General features: G+C 67.6%; 4 protein-coding genes across 6 annotated transcripts; 1 reads left to right on the top strand and 3 right to left on the bottom strand.

Moving 5' to 3' along the window:
• Window positions 1-39: 39 nt before the first annotated feature.
• Window positions 40-1,667, bottom strand: PDE6G (phosphodiesterase 6G). The gene is made up of 3 exons (XM_071451394.1): window positions 356-1,667; window positions 241-281; window positions 40-156 (listed from the first exon to the last, which is right to left on the bottom strand). The coding sequence occupies exons 1-3, from the start codon at window positions 499-501 to the stop codon at window positions 80-82; spliced, it is 264 nt and encodes an 87-aa protein (XP_071307495.1). The 5' UTR covers window positions 502-1,667; the 3' UTR covers window positions 40-79.
• A 152-nt stretch (window positions 1,668-1,819) lies between these two features.
• On the bottom strand, window positions 1,820-3,771 carry OXLD1 (oxidoreductase like domain containing 1). The gene is made up of 2 exons (XM_071451392.1): window positions 3,664-3,771; window positions 1,820-3,009 (listed from the first exon to the last, which is right to left on the bottom strand). The coding sequence occupies exons 1-2, from the start codon at window positions 3,697-3,699 to the stop codon at window positions 2,644-2,646; spliced, it is 402 nt and encodes a 133-aa protein (XP_071307493.1). The 5' UTR covers window positions 3,700-3,771; the 3' UTR covers window positions 1,820-2,643.
• Window positions 3,772-3,819: 48 nt separating this feature from the next.
• Window positions 3,820-5,982, top strand: CCDC137 (coiled-coil domain containing 137). Of its 2 annotated transcripts, none has more exons than XM_071451396.1 (6): window positions 3,820-4,125; window positions 4,460-4,587; window positions 4,763-4,973; window positions 5,225-5,307; window positions 5,416-5,495; window positions 5,636-5,982. In XM_071451396.1, exons 1-6 carry the CDS (start codon window positions 3,875-3,877, stop codon window positions 5,837-5,839), a joined length of 957 nt encoding a protein of 318 aa, XP_071307497.1. In that variant the 5' UTR covers window positions 3,820-3,874; the 3' UTR covers window positions 5,840-5,982. The 2 variants fall into 2 exon arrangements, with proteins under 2 accessions (XP_071307497.1, XP_071307496.1); XM_071451395.1 differs by having other exon boundaries at window positions 4,460-4,613; window positions 4,780-4,973.
• Window positions 5,983-7,425: 1,443 nt separating this feature from the next.
• Window positions 7,426-14,018, bottom strand: GPRC5C (G protein-coupled receptor class C group 5 member C). 2 transcript variants are annotated; one of them, XM_071451373.1, is made up of 5 exons: window positions 13,648-14,018; window positions 9,325-10,345; window positions 8,653-8,747; window positions 8,306-8,449; window positions 7,426-8,155 (listed from the first exon to the last, which is right to left on the bottom strand). In XM_071451373.1, the coding sequence occupies exons 2-5, from the start codon at window positions 10,334-10,336 to the stop codon at window positions 8,123-8,125; spliced, it is 1,284 nt and encodes a 427-aa protein (XP_071307474.1). In that variant the 5' UTR covers window positions 10,337-10,345; window positions 13,648-14,018; the 3' UTR covers window positions 7,426-8,122. The 2 variants fall into 2 exon arrangements, with proteins under 2 accessions (XP_071307474.1, XP_071307473.1); XM_071451372.1 differs by lacking the exon at window positions 13,648-14,018 and adding an exon at window positions 11,590-11,681.
• Between the last annotated feature and the right edge of the window lie 1,144 nt (window positions 14,019-15,162).

Raw genomic sequence — 15,162 nt, 5'->3', positions numbered from 1 at the left:
CCCACCCTGCCCCTCTCCAGCATGGGCAGGGGGGCCTTGACCTACACAGCACTACAGGGCTGGTGAGCCTGCCCAAATCCTAAATGATTCCATACTGAGCCAGCTCGTGCAGCTCCAGGTGGCTGAAGGCTTCCCAGGGACAGATGACAGTGATGTCTGAGGAGAGAGAGGACAGAGCTGTGGCACTGTGACCCCCCCCAGACAATACCCCCCACTGCCAAAGGGGTGGCATTCCCATACCTGTTCCCAACCCCTCCATGCCGGGGATGTCATCACCAAACCTGCAAGGAAAGAGGAATTGTCTGGCCTGACCCTGTGCAGGGCCCCTCCCATCCCAGGGCTTTTCCCCACTCACCCCTGCACCCCCTTTTTGGGGGGTTTGCTCTTGAACTGCCTCGTCTGCCTCTGCTTGAACTTGGGGGGTCCCTTGCGGGGGGTGGCAGGACCCCCGCTTACCCTCGTGGCCGATTTGACCTCCAGCTTGGGGGGCTCCAGGCTCATGGCTGGTAGCCCCAGAGCTCACGGTGCTCCCTGGGGCTCACGGTGTTCCCTGGAACCCACGGTGCTCCTCACAGCTCACGGTGCTCCCTGGAGCTCACGGATGTTCCTGGGAGCACACGGTGCTTCCCTGGAACTCACGGTGCTCCCTGGAGCTCGCGGTGTTTCCCGGCGCTCCCCGGCTCTCACAGCGTTCCCCGGCTCTCACAGTGCTCCTCACAGCTCAGGGTGTTCCCTGGAGCTCACGGTGCTCCCTGGAGCTCGCGGTGTTTCCCGGTGCTCCTCGGCTCTCACAGTGCTCCTCACAGCTCAGGGTGTTCCCTGGAGCTCACGGTGCTCCCTGGAGCTCAGGGTGCTCCCCACGGCACACAGCGTTCCCTGGGGCTCAGCGCTGCCACGGGACGGCTCCTCGCGCCCGCTGCAGGGAAATGGGGCCACCAGCTTCTCCTCCCACCCAGCCCCTGCCGGGCTTTGCAGAGCCCCCTCCCCACAAGGCTGGCTCAGCCCAGCTCAGCGTTAACCCCAAAGGCAGGGAAGGGCCCCCCAGGGCCACCAGGGCTGCTGCTGCTCCTCCCTGCCCTGTCCCCCACCCCAGTGACACCTGGGGACCCCTCGGGGCACTGCCAGGACCCTCCATGGCGTGCCCAGGTCGGTGTGGGGGTGTGGGGTACCCCAGGCTGGGAGGGGGGAGCAGGGGATGGCCCACGGCACCAGGAGTGGGAATTCTGGGGCACAAGCCCCGCTCTGGGATGGGTATGAGGGATTTGGCCCTGCTGCAGAGCTGGGCACGGCTCTGGGAACAAGGATCCAAGCCCGGGAGATGTTCCTGGATGCAGGGGGAGCAGCAAACACCCCCATGTTCCCTCCCCTGACTCACAGAGTGCCGCGATCCCGGCTCCAGAGCCGCTCCCTCCGCCCAGCCTGGCTCCCTCCGGCCTGGAGATGCTCTGGGGGCTTTTCGGGGAGGGAGATTTATCCTGCCCGGGGGTAATAGGATTATTTACCTCCCTGCTTTCCCCAGGGGTAATCCTGGGGTGTCCTTCCCCTGCTCTGGGGGAGGAGGGGTCGGGATTAGCCCTGCCCCTGCCCGTGGGCAGTGGATCCCACGTGGGGGGATCCTGCCTCCCCCCCAGGGGAATCCCATTCCCACAGAGATCCCCCAGTGTCCCCTGATCCCACAGGGAGTGATGGGACCCCCATTCCAGGCTCCAGCCCAGCCTGGGTGGGGTCCTGCTCCCAGAGAGGGTCCAGCAGCCCCTGCCCATGGCTGGTGTTGCTCCAAAGCTTCCCTAATCCAGCACTAAAGCAATTAAAAACAGACTAATCTCAGCACACTTTAATTGAACTTCAGCCTCTGCCACTAACTGCAATTAGTTGGGCTCCAACAAATAGGATTAAAGAAATCCAGGAGTGTTTTCCATAGAGAAGCAGCTACTTCCCTGGCAGAGAGCAGAGCCTGGCTGTTAACTGGGGTTCATTAGTGAGTGACACTCAGGGCTGGGTGGCATCTTGGGGACCTTGTCCTGGGATGACGTGGGGGGGTCTGGGTGGGTCTCAATGGCTGTGAATCCCCCACAGTTGAGGGAGGGGTTGGGACAAGTTTCTGGGGATTGAAGATGGAGGCAGAAAAGGCACCTTGGTGAGCAGCCCAGCAGGATGTGACACCAGGGACAGTGACAGTGTCCTTGACAGGAGGCTGCAGCTTCCCACGTGCTCGGTGCCACACGCTGCCCCCACGGAGAGGCCCCTAAGAGGCTTTGTGGTGTCACTGGGGAGGGTCTGGCCCAGCCCCCCCCCCCCAGCCCTCCCCATCACCAGGGCATGGCCAAGGTGCTGAAAATCCCCCCAAGGTGCTTAAATTCCACCTGGGATCACAGGAGGAGGAGGAGGAGGGCTGGGGGGCCGCCCAGCCTGCCCTTGGCAGGGATTTACCATGCTGGGGAGGGCACAGCATCCAGCTCCCAGGAAATCCGGGGCTCAGGACAGCCCTGAGTCACCACCTGTCCCCAAGGACAGCTCCCTCTGAGGCAGGAGGTGACCCAACCTCGCGTGACACCCCTGGGACGCCGCGCTCAGCACACAACAATCACTCCAAACCACCCAGGCCCAGATCCTGACGCGGGATCTGGGGAGCCCGGGGGAGGCTCAGTCCTTCCTGGCACGCAGCCTGATCTCCATCCTGAGGATCATTTTGATGTTCTCATCCTCCACATGCTGCTCCACGGCCGCCAAGGCCTGGGCTCCGCCGTCCCGGTGCTGCTCCAGCAGCTGCTCCACGTACCCCACCCAGACACAGTTGGGGCAGCCGGTCCCGCAGCAGTGGGTGGGCGGGGGGGGCACCGGGGGGGCTGCAGGAGGGTCCCCACTGTCCCCATCAGGGGTGGCTGTCCTGCTGTCCCTTCCTGGGGTGTCCGAGGTGCCCCCAGGCTCTTTCGTGGTGTCCGAACGCTCCCGGGGGCTGTAGGAGGTGCTGGGGTGGGGGCGTGGGGTCCCCCTGAGGCTCTTTGGGGGCTGCAGGGAAAAGAGACCCCCGTGATGGGGCCAGTCTGGGGGGCACGGCAGGGCTGCTGCACCCCCAGCTCAGCCACAGGAACGCCCTGCTCCCAGTGTACCCCCATTGTCAGCACCTCCATATATCCCCTCCAACACCCCCAATTCCTGCTTCCAGTGTACCCCCACTATCAGCACCTCCATATCCTCCTTCCAACACCCCAATTCCTGCTCCCCACCCCATTCCCTGCTCCCAATGTACCCCCACTATCAGCACCTCCATATCCCCCTTCCAACACCCCCAATTCCTGGCCCCCACCCCATTCCCTGCACCCCCCTCAGTCCCATGCCCATCCCCTCCTTGTTCCCCCCACTCCCCTCAATCCCCATCTCCCCCCTTGTCCCCTCCTCTCCCCACATCCCCCAAGCCCCCCTTGTCCCCTCATCTTCCCCAAGCCCCCCTTGTCCCCTCATCTCCCCCATCTCCCCCAAGCCCCTCTTGTCCCTCCCCATCCCCAGCACCCCCCATGACACCCCAGTACCACCCCCGTCCTCGCTCACATCTCACGCCCAGCACCTCCTGGCCCCTCCCGAGGACTCCCCCGTGTCTCCCCACGCCCAGCCCCGCGTTGTCCCCGCGTTGTTCCCCCGGTGTCCCCCCCTGTCCCCGCTCACCCCCCGGCGCGCCCCCGCCAGCCCCCGCAGCAGCATCCGGCCTCAGCCCCTGGCCCCGCTCCCTCCCCGAGTGACAGCTCTCGCAGCCAATGGCAGCCCGGTGCGCTCAGCAGGGCGGGAGTGGCGGGGAAGTGCGACCAATAAGCAGCAGGGGGCGGGGACAGCAAGCCGGAAGTGGCGGCGGAGCGGGCACGTGAGGAGTGGTGGAACCATGGCCCGGGCACCGGGACCGGGACGGGGACCGGGACAGAAACCGGCCCGGGGACCGCGACAGAAACAGGGACAACGACCGGGATCGGGACCGAAACAGGGCCGGGGACCGGGAGCAGGAAAGGGACAGAAAGCGGGACCGGGAGCAGGAAAGGGACAGAAAGCGGGACCAGGACAGGGACGGAAAGCGGGACCGGGACAGAAAGCGGGACCGAGATCGGAACATGGACCGCCCGTGCCACTGCGCAGCAGGTCAGTGCCCGCGGGATCCAGTCGGGATCGCTCCCGGTTTGGGAGCTGGACCCACGCGGGGTCTCGGATGGGCCCTGGCCCGGGTCCCGTTCTCGGTGTCCGCGTCCTGATCTGTACCGTGCCCGGCTCTCGGTGTCTGCCCGTGCCCGAGTCCCGGTGTCCAGCCATGCCTGAGTCTCAGTTTCCCACCGTGCTCAAATCCCAGCATCCTTCATACGTGGATCCCGGTGTCCTGGTGTCCGGGTCCCGGTGTCCTGGTGTCCGGGTCCCGGTGTCCCAGCCTCCAGGTCCCGGTGCTTCCCTGGAGCCCTCTCCCTGTGCTCATTTTTCCCAGGAAGGAGAAGAAGGACAACATGAAGCCCAAACACCCTGATGAGCAGGAGATCCCGTTCCGCCTGCGGGAGCTCATGCGGAGCCGCGAGGCCCTGAAGCGCCCGGACCTCGGCAAGAGGCAGGTGGCAGGTGGGACACACAGGTGGCCCCAGCAGGTGGCCCAGGGGCTGGCCCGGGAGCTCACAGCACGGCTGGATCCTGCCATGGGACATCCCCCTCCCTCTGGTGATGTCCCACCCGCGCTGTGCCGGCCGGAGGGACCCCATGGTGTCACCACTGCAGAAATGTCACCTGTCTCTCCTAGAGAAGAAGCAGCAGCAGAAGTGCCAGAGCCCCAGGGCCCCGGGGGATATCCCAGTGCCCAGGTTCAGGAGGGGCAAGGGGGAGTCAGAGCGCTCCTACATCTGCCGCATGGAGCAGGAGGTGCAGCGCGTGCTCTTCCTCGCGGAAAACCAGATCCAGAGGGAACCTGAGAAGGAGGCCACAGCTCCAGAGAAGTCCAAAAGGAAAAAAGAGTGAGAGCAAGGCCCTGGGGGCCAGATGGGGCCAGCCCATGCCTGTGGCATGTCCCCTTGCCCAGGTCTTGGGGTGCAGGTGGGGGGCAGTGGGTGCCCTTTCCATGGGGATGGATCTCTGGGAACAGGCCACGAGCCTGCTTCACTCTCCTGGGGGTAAAGCTGTGGGATTTGGGGGGCTCCCGTGGGGTGGGGACTCACTGCTTGCTCCCTGTCCCCCCCTGAGCCCCAGCTGTAATGTTGCTCTTCAGGTTTCAGAAAAGGAAGCTGGAGAAAGCTCGAAAGAAGAAGGAGGAGAAGAAGGAGGCTATGCTGGAGAAGAGCCTGATGCAAGGTGAGAAGGGAGTGGGGGAGCTGAGGTGACCCCAGCCCTAGGGGCAGCACATGGGGGAGCTGGGCTGGGCACCCCGAGGGTCCCCCACTGACCCCCATTCCCTTGCAGACACGGTGCCCTTCGGAGAGGTGGTGACACAGCCACCCACCATCACCTCCCGGCCCAGGGGACGGGGTCCTGCCGAGCAGGTGAGCTCTGGGGACAGTGCCACCCACCCTTTGGGTACCTGGGAGGGCAGTGGTGGCCTCAGCGAGCCGGTGATGGCTCCTTGGAGCTCAGTGCTGGTGTCTCACCCTTCCCCCCTGAGCTGTGCCATCTCTGCCTGCAGGCTGGACGGAAGCAGCTCCTCCTGACACCTCGCCTGGGCCGGAGCCAGGTGTCCCCCGCGTCCCCTGCGTCCCCAGTGGTGTCGATGGCTCGCCGGCGCATCCTGGAGGAGGAGCGAGCCCGCGTCATCCGCGCCTACCGGGACATCCAGAGGCGCAAACAGCTGGAGCGGGAGCGAGAGCGCGCCCGGGCTGGGCCGGGCTGAGGTCCTGGGACTCCAGGGGGACATTGTCCTGGTGTCCCTGTGTCACTGCTGAGCCCCACAGCTCCACACTGCACAGCTCAGCGCTGCAGTGCGTCCCTGCTGTGCCATGCACTTGCTTGGAGTAAAAGGTGCCGGTGGTGTGAGCGTGTCTGTGCTCCCTGTTCCTGAGGGCTTCCTGAGGGACACTGCTCTGCTGGCAGATGGCAGTGCCAGGCATGTCACTGTCACCACGAGCTGGCCCTGGCAGGGCTCTGGTGGGGCAGGAGCCTCGTTCCTCAGCTGTGAGGAGACCCCAGTGCCTGGCTCAGCACCGGTGGGAGGAGAGAGAGGCAGTGCTGGGGACATGGAGCGTGCCACAGGACTGCCATGCATGCTGTCACTTGTCTTAATTGTCACTATTGGTGACCCTGCTCGAGCCCCAGGGCTGCAGCCACACACAGCCCTGCCCGTGTCTCTGCCTGGCCCTGGTCACGGTGACCCCGGTGCCAGATGTGCTGGCACGTCCCTGCCACCCCGGTGCCACCTGCCACCGCGGTGCCACCACCCCCGGGCAGCCCCCGGCTCCGGGCAGGCTCCGGGGCTGCTCCCGGCTCGGCGCAGCCGTGCCTGCCTCACCTGGCCGGACAAAGGCTGCGCTGTTCCGCGGCCCCGGCGGCACAAAGCGTTCCCTGTTGGAGCGGGGCCGCCCCGCGCTGCGGCCGGCGCTGGCGGGGCCGGTGGGATCCGCGCTTCCGGAGGGGCTGGGCACGGCCGCGGGGCCGCTCCGCTGTCCCCTGCCACCCCTGAGCGCGGCAGTCTCTGCACCCTGTTTGTCGGGTGGCTTTGCTGTCCCGGGGAAGGTGGAGGTGCCCTTGGGGGGTGACTTTGCGCTGTGCCGTGCGGTGCCCGCGGGCGGTGGGAGGGAAGGCGTGTGTGTGCTGTGGTGACAGTGGCCCTGGTGACACCGAGTGCCTGGTGCTGCTGGGCAATGTCCCCGCTGCCGCTCGGCACCAGGTAAACACAGGTGCCAGGTAAACACGGCTGACGCAGCACAGCCCGGGGGGCACGGCCACATCCCGCTGCCAACACCGCGGCCGTGTCCCCGCAGCCGGGAGCGTGGGTCTGTGCCAGCTAAAGGCACGGCCGGGACGTGGCGAGTGCCACCCTCCCGCTGTGTGTCCCTTGTGCGGACACCGTGCAGGGCACGCGTGGCCACCGGCGGCCCCGGCGCCGCCATCCCGGCTCCGGCTCAAGGAGACCCGGGCACCCGCTGCCCCCACCGGGCCGTTCCAGCCCTGAATAATTCATGGCACTGCTGGCCGCAGGCTTCCTGCCCGGAGGAGGAGAAATGGCTCTGGAGGGGAAGGCAATCCGAGCGGGAAAACCACCGCGACCTTGGCACGTCCTCCGTGCCGTGCCACCTCCTGCCCGGCAGCCCATCTGCCCACGGCATCCCGGCCCCGCCTGGGGGATGGGGGTGCCGTGGACCCTGCCCGGAGCCCCCCTGTGCTCTCTGTCCCTCCCCTGAATGGGGGGCATGGGGCTGAGCCCATGGGAGCAGCACCCAGGACCCCCACCCAGCATGCTGTGACAGCATCATAGGAAAAACCACCTTTATTGGGGTGACCTGAAAAAAATGAAAAGGAAACTTGGCAGAGAAAGCCACAAGGAGGGCGAGGGGCCCAGCTCCCTCCCCACTCCCTGCAGGGGGGGAAAGGCACGGAGAAAGCGGCCAGAGCTGTGGAGGGCTGGTCCCCAGCCCCGGCAAGGCACTGATCCCCCTCCCCCAGCAACGGGGAAACAGAGGCACGGAGCTGGGGACAGCTTGGTGTCCCCTTGTGCCCTGAGGTGGGATGGGCCAGCTCAGCTCGGGGTCCCCAGGCTGGGGGGGTCAGTGCAGGGCCAGGGGCTCGGTGCTGGGGGTGCCCTGGGTGGGGTCCCACGGGCTCCCCAGCTTTGGAGGGTCCGTGGCCTGGGGGAGGCAGAGGGGTCTGTGCATCACGAAGGTGAAAACCAGGGGTGTCCTCACGGGAGCCAGTCCTTGAGGCAGGGATCAGGGGTCCATGGCCAGGTGGGATGGGCAGGTGGGAGCGCTGGCTCTGGGGCCTTGTCCAGGCATCCCACGGGCAGGAATCGGCTCTGGCTGCCAGCCGGGATGGCATTCACACCTCATGGGGTGGCATTCACACGTCATGGGGTGACATTCACACCTCACGGGGTGGCATTCACACGTCAGTCAGGGTGGGATGGGGCTGGGCGAGCCCCTGGCTGTGCCGGCGCTGCGGGAGCTGCGTCACGGGGGCTTCACCAGCGGTTCCTGCTGTACGGGGACTGCACCTGTGGGCACAGCGGGGTGGCACCAGGACAGGGTGGCACCAGGACCACGGCTGTGTACCCTGACCCACCGAGGGGGGCTCTGGGTGCCGGGCAGCCCCGTCACCATGGCAGGGCCGGACTTTGCCCCCGCTGCAGCCACCGTTCACCCACCTGGCAGCCGCGGGTGTCCCTCGGGATGCTGGAGTGCCGTGCCTGCGCCGCGAAGGCGTCCTCAGCTCGGAGCGTGGAGCTGGCACTGCCAGGCATGGGGCTGGTGGAGGCACGGGGCAGGATCACATCGTAGGGACCTTCACTCTGAGGGACAGACACGGGGGTGGGAGGTCACAGCACCGGGAACGCCCCAGCCCATGGGATCCCGGGGGTGGAAGGCTTGGAAGGTCCCCACCGCGTTAGAGCAGTCATTGGGACACAGGGGTGACAGGAACACCCCACCCACACCCTGTCCCCCATTCCTATCATTCCTGGCAGGATGTGGCCACCGCTGGTGTCACACTCACCATCCCCTTGTGCATCAGAGCCATCTCGGTGGGCTGGTAGACGCTGGTCAGCAGCTGGCCGTTGTAGCCACTGTATGGGGACACCGGCTTCTTGGCTGCTGAGACACGGGGACAGTCACCATGGAGCCAGTGCCACCCCACTGGGGCTCCCTGTACCTCGTTAGCAGGTTTAACGAGCTGACTCAGCAGCTGCCTGCCTTTCCCGCAGGACACTCCTGTCCCCAGGGATGGCATCGCTGCTGCCTGGCCATGGCTTGTTATTGTAGGGTCTTTCAGGTGCAGGTGCTGCTCAGGGGGACCATCCCTCCCCCATGAGGAGCAGACACCTGGCGTGCCTGCCCACAATCCCCACTGGGACTGTCACCACCCCGTGTTATTGCAGGGTCTCGTGGGCCTGGGGCGGAGGGGCAGGAGCCGCAGGCACCCCACGCTGGGGAGGGAGGGAGGGAGCTCCCTGTGGCTGCTGGGCTCAGCCCAAACTGGTACACCCAGCCTGGCCAGTTCTGGGGAGCCACAACAGCAGCAGGCGCCAGCGCCGGGCAGGTCACTGCCAGACGTCTCATCACCCACCCTCCACTACCATCCCCCGTGGGGACATCCCCAGGGTCCCCAAGAGGACGGTGCCCGCCCCGCCACGGGGCGAGAAGGTCCCTGGCGAGCCCTGGCGCCTACCAAAGGATGGCTCATCCATGGAGAAGGCCTTGTTCTCCACGAACATGCTCTGCGACTTCTGCTCCTTGAGGATGGTCTCGTAGCCCACCCCCCGCGTGGGGTAGCCATCGCCCTCGAAGGCCTGCTCGGGGCTGCGCCGCGTCACGTGCGTCACCTCAGGGATGGCGTAGAGCAGCAGGAAGGCGGCGGCGTTGCACACCAGCGCGATGGCCAGCGTGGGGTCATCCCAGCCGGGCGCGCGGCCGGCACGCCGGTTCCCGTACAGGTACATGATGGTCCACGCCAGCCAGATGGCCGCCGACAGGCTGGTGGTGGCCAGGATGAAGGCGCCGTGCTTGCGCCAGCGGCCGTAGCGGCCGCAGAGCGTGGGCCAGGCGGCGCCGAAGGCGGCCACCAGCAGGGCCATGACGTAGATGAGCGCCATGACGAAGTCGGCGCCCGCCAGCTGGCAGGGGTCTGCAGGGCCACCCTCGCGCCGCGCCACCGTGATGAGGAGCCACTCGGCATTGATGATGACCTCGACCGAGGCCAGGGACAGGGCGGCCGCCAGCGTCACCCAGCCCCGCGGGGCTCGGTTGCGCCGCGCCAGGAAGTTGAGGGCCACGGCGTGGGCCAGCAGGCAGGAGAAGCAGATGGCGAAGAGGACGCCGAAGAGGAAGCGGCGGGAGGTGCAGGTGGAGAAATCCGGCCCCACGATGAAGTCGAAGGTCAGGCAGAAGAGGCCGAAGGTGCCCAGAAGGAAGAAGACTTGCGTGGCCACCAAGCTCTTCTTCTGGTGGTCCTGCACGAAGGGCAGGCTGGCCACCAGCACGATGGTGAGCACGAAGGTGGTCACCACGCCCAGGCTGGCCACTGCTTCCACCCCGATGCCCCAGCCCGCCGAGAGGTCACAGAGGTTGTAGTAGAGGGAGGAGAGGTCGTGGCCGCAGCCTGGGGGTGGCGTGGGCTGAGCAGTGGCTGTGGGGAGCAGGGCCAGCAGCACGGCCGTGGTGCCCATCCTGCTCTGTGGCATCCAGGGACCCTGTGGGACACAGCGGAGTCAGGACACAGGGGCTGGGGACGGGGATCAGCTCCCAGCCAGAGCATCCCTGCCCGTGGTGCCCATTGGATGTCCCAGGGTGAGCAGTGGGGTCCCGGGGAGCTCCGCCCTGCTGGCACAGCTCAGCTCACCCAACGCGGCCATGGAGCTCCAGATGGGACCAGGCAGCCACATTGGCTGGAGGTTGGTGGCAGCTGAGGAGGGGCTCAGCCCCTCTGTGCCCTGTATGATCCCTCCCAACATGGGAATTCTCTGGGAATTCTCCTGATCCCCTCCTCCAGCGTCAGGAGCAGCACCATGCCTGATGGTTTCCTGGGAATACCAAACGTGAGCCCAGCCCAGATGGCAGAGGGGATACTGGGGGACAGAGCTGTCCCCTTGCCTTGTCCCTGCATGCACCACGTTCCTTTTTCCACTTCTGTCCCACTTCCCTCTGGTTTTGGGCACTGGCCCAGTGCAGGTCGCATGTCCAGCCTGCTGGCACGTAGGCAGCCACAGCCTGGCACGTCACGGCACAGCATGGCACGGCACGACACGGAGTCCCAGTCCCTGTCCCCACCGTTGCCACTCCATTCCTGCCACCTCATGGTGGGCACGGGGAAGAGGAGCAGTGAGGAAGCCGCAGCCTCACTGCTGGGGGAGGAAACGGGGAGGAGACCCCAGCAAGGACATGCGGGGCCGGGACCCCGGTCACCCCGAACCGGGCACCCCCCGGCCTGGGACGGGGACAGGGACCCCCAGTACCACGCTGGGACGGAGTCGCTGTGCCCGCGGGTTCCAGGAGCTCCGCCGCCTCCGGTTCCCAGCGCGTCCCCCAGCCCGGTTTCCTGCCCACCTCCAGCCCGGTACCCCCGCACCCTCCGCCCGGTTTCCCCCGCGCCCCCGGCGGCTGCACCCGCGTCCCGAGTTCTGCTCCTCCTGCAACCCCGCCCGGTTCCTCGCATCGCCCGTTGGCTTCCCTCGCTCCCCCGGCCCGGTGCCGCCGCCGCCGCCGCACTCCCGTCCCGCCTTTCTGCCCCTCCGCACCCCCATCCCGCACTGTCCCGGTGCTTCCCGGCGCTCCTGCCGGGTCCTGGCCCCGAAACTCCGCCGGAGCCGCCCCCAAATCCCCGGCCGGAGGAGCTGCGGGGGCGGGCGGCTCTCGGTCCCGGTCCCGGTCCCTTCCCGTCGGCGTTGCCGCTGCCCCCCAGTCCCGCAGGGCTCGCCCCGCAGCCCGCCCCGCTCACCGGCCGCAGCCCCCGGTGCCCGGCGCTCCGCTCCCCCCGTGCCGAGCCCAGCCAGCCCCGGTGCCGCCGCACCGTGCGCCTGCCCGGCCCGGCCCGGCCCCTCCCCGAGGTGCGGCTCAACCCCGGGAGCGCGATTGGGGCCGGCCCGGACCTGCCCCGCCGCACCGGGCGGGGACACCGCGGTCCCGCACCGGCGGAGATCCCGCACCGGGGCACGGAGGGGGCTGGGGGGGGAAAGAACCCGCGGAACTGGGGGAGCCCACCTGGTCATGGGTGTGATGAATCTGGGGGGGCTCTGCCATCGCTGTGATGGGTCTGGGGGGCTCAGCCTGGCTCGGCCGAGCGCTGCTCCCGGGAACGACACTCAGGGGACAAGGGACGGAGCGCGGGGGCGGCCCCGGGGCACGGACGGGGCTGAGGGGGGCAGAGCCTGGGCTGGGGGGGAAGCAGGGGTGAGCCCACCTGGCCATCGCTGTGATGGGTCTGGGGGGCTCAGCCTGGCCCTGCTGAGCGCTGCAGAGCAGGAAGGACCCTCAGGGGACAAGGGACGGAGCAGCGGGGTCTGTGTCACCCAGCCGGGATCTCCCAGCCCCGGTGGGCTCGGGGAGTGGCGCTCCACAGGCGGCCCCACCGCGTAAGGATTCTCCGGCCTGGAGGGGCCTCCCGGAGGAATGTCAGCTGATGGATAAAGCCGGAACCCTTGGCAGGGCAGCAGGACCCAGAAAACCCCAGAAAAAAAGCCCTTTCTGCAGAGGGCCGGGGACCAGGGCAGCCCCAACCCGGGGCACTGGCAGGGTTTGGCGGTCCCTGTCCCGACGGGGGTGGTCGCTACCCTGGAGTTGGGACGGGCACCCCACAATCACCCCATTCATCCCTGGGGATGGGGGAAAAGCCCTGGGAGATTTGGGGCACCCCGGAGCCCCGCCAGCCCTGGGAGAGGTTTCCAGGCAGGAGCTGCTATTTCGGGAGGGTGAAGCAAGAGGGTGAAGGATGCAGAGGAAAGTTCAATGTGCCTCCGGCGGGGCCTGCCCCGATCCGGGCTGGGATGAAAACAATCCGGGGAGAAAGGGCAGCAGAGCCTCCAGCGGCAGGACCGGCTCCCACCGGAACCGGCGGCACCCGTGGCTCAAGGACCGGCGCCCGCCGGAGCCCCCGGGGCCAGGACGAGCTCAGAGCTGCGACACCGCCACCCTCCCGCCCTCCTCCTAAGGATCCTTCGGCTCCGGGATGGTGTTTGGGACTGGATCATCCCTGTCCTCGCACGGGGCAGGGCAGGGCAGGCGGGGGGCTCTGCAGCGGCCCTCGTGCCTCAGTTTCCCCAGGGATTTGGCCCCAGGATTGGGCAGCCCTCGCTCTCCGGGAAAGGCTCAGCCTTGGATAAGCGGCGCCGGGAGCGGAGGCCGCTTGTCCTGCCGCCCCCACAGCGCGGCCCGGCCTCTCCACCGGCTGCTTCCTTCCGCCGGAGGCTTTCCCAGCTGCTGACTCAGCACAGACCCCCGTGACCCCCGCTGGGGCCACCGGCAGGCGCCCGTCCCGCCGAGGCTGCCCCGCGCCCGCGCAGCGTTTGCTGCTGTGTCCCCGTCCTTGGCGGTGATTCCCTCACCCCCTTCCCATGGGAACCCCCCATCCCCCCACGGCGGGTGATTCCGGCCCCCTCCCCACGGGGACCCTCGTGTTCCACCCCTTGTGGGCGGTTTCTGCTCCCCCTTCCCACCGGGACCCTGCCCGCGTTTCCAGCCCCCATTGCCTGCTCCCGGCAGGTCCTACAGGAAAACCCCAACAGGCTGTGGGGTCACTGGGGGGTGATGCCCACCCTGTGCCACCCTCGGTTTCCTCTCGGGGTGCCCGGCCCTGACCTCCCGGCACGGGCAGAGCCCGATTTTAGCTGCCGGAGCTCTGGTTGGGCTGGGAGCCGCGATCCCAGTGCTGGAACTGGGCAGAACTGGTCCTTCCAGCACTGGGGCCGCACTGGGGGGCTGCGCTGTCGCTCAGCACCGGCACCTGGAGCCCGGCCAGGCTCTGTCCGAAAACATCAGCACGCATTTTTTCCAGGCTTACCTTTCCTCGGGAACCGCAGGGACGGGCGGCGGGCACGGCGGGCACGGTGGGCACGGTGGGCACGGCTGGCTGAGCCCCGGCTCCGCGCGGCTCCCTCGGCAAGGACCTGGAGCCGGGGGTCCCCGCTGCCCTCCCAGAGCCTCCCGCCGCTCCGGCCGGGGCTCGGAGCCGTTCCCAGCGGAGCCCCTCGCTCCGGCGGACGCCGTCAGCACATTTCCACCTCCTTTGCCAAGTAAATACGCACCGGTTGGCACAGGGGGGCCGCTGGCGATCGGGGGGGGGGCCGGTGGCAATCCCGGAGCTCCCGCCGAGGGTTCCCGAGGCAGCCGAGCCCCCCGGCCCGCGGCCCCTCAGCCCCTGCCCAGCTCGGGTTAATAACTAATCCCTTCCCGGTCCTGCTCTCCTCACGTGCCAGAATTAATGGAGCGAGAACCTCCCAGGTAGCCCCCGCGCCACCGGGTCGGGCTTTAACCCTGTCCCCCCGTAGGGATCCGGCCTGCGATGAGGTGACACCCCCGGAGGGGTCTGTCCACGCCGGGGAATGACCCGGGGGCAGGGTGGGTCCGTAGGGGGATCAGCCCCACAGCTTGGGGGCAAAGGCTGCTCCCCATCCCACCTCAGTGCGGGCACAGCCGGGCTCGGGGGTGGGCAGGGGGTCTGCTGGGGTTTGGGGGTGTCTCTGTGCCCTGCCAGGAGCCAGCTGAGGTCCGGATCCCCCCCCGGGCACCCCCTGGGTCTGTCCTGCCCCGTCTCGGCAATCCGGGCGGAATGCTGGGCAGTTTTGGGGGATTACGTTAAGGACCTTACGGGGAATTAGGGTGGCGGTGGGGCTGGTTTGGGGAGCTGGGGGTGCCAGCTCCCTGCCCCGTCAGTGCCAGCTCCGCAGTGTCCCATCCCTGCCCTCTGCCGGCAGCTGGGGACAGGCTGGCACGGCACGGCCGCTCCTCCAGCGTCACACCAGTTTGGCACTGGTGTAACTGGGAGGGCAGCACTGGGTACACCCCATGCAGGGGGGCATTGCCCGGGGGGATTAATGGGTGGGGGCCGGGAGCTGTGACCTTACCGTGTGTGCAGACCCCACCACAGGGGACAGCCAGCAGACCCTGTGGGTGCTCCCCCAGCACTCCTGGGCAGCAAGGCAGGGGCACGGGGGTGGGCAGGGCAGAGGGACCCCGTGCCAGAGATGCTTGTGCAGGGTGCCTCCATGCCAGCTGCCCCCAGGGAGCCAGAGCCAGGCAGAGCTTTGGTCTCAGCACAGCAGTTTATGGAGTGGCACCCAGTGGGCACCACGTCCTTGTCAGGGCTCGCAGGAGCTCATTTGTGCCCTCCAACCCTCACCACGGGCAGCTCTGGGCTCCCCAGGACCCTCGGTGCCACTGAGCTGGGGCGTGTCCTGGATGAGTCCCCTGGATGAGTTCCCTGGATGATTCCAGTATTGTGCCAGGGACTGAGCATGGGTGAGGCTGAGCTGCCCACCCTGGGCTGCTGCTGCCAGGCAGGCACCACGATATCCCC

This window comes from Agelaius tricolor, unplaced genomic scaffold (assembly GCF_023055355.1).
Source record: "Agelaius tricolor isolate 1412-34295 unplaced genomic scaffold, bAgeTri1.0.p SCAF_32, whole genome shotgun sequence".
Taxonomy (NCBI): Eukaryota; Metazoa; Chordata; class Aves; order Passeriformes; family Icteridae; genus Agelaius; species Agelaius tricolor.
Note: the sequence above shows the minus strand (reverse complement) of the source record. Positions and strands in the feature narration are given on the sequence as shown.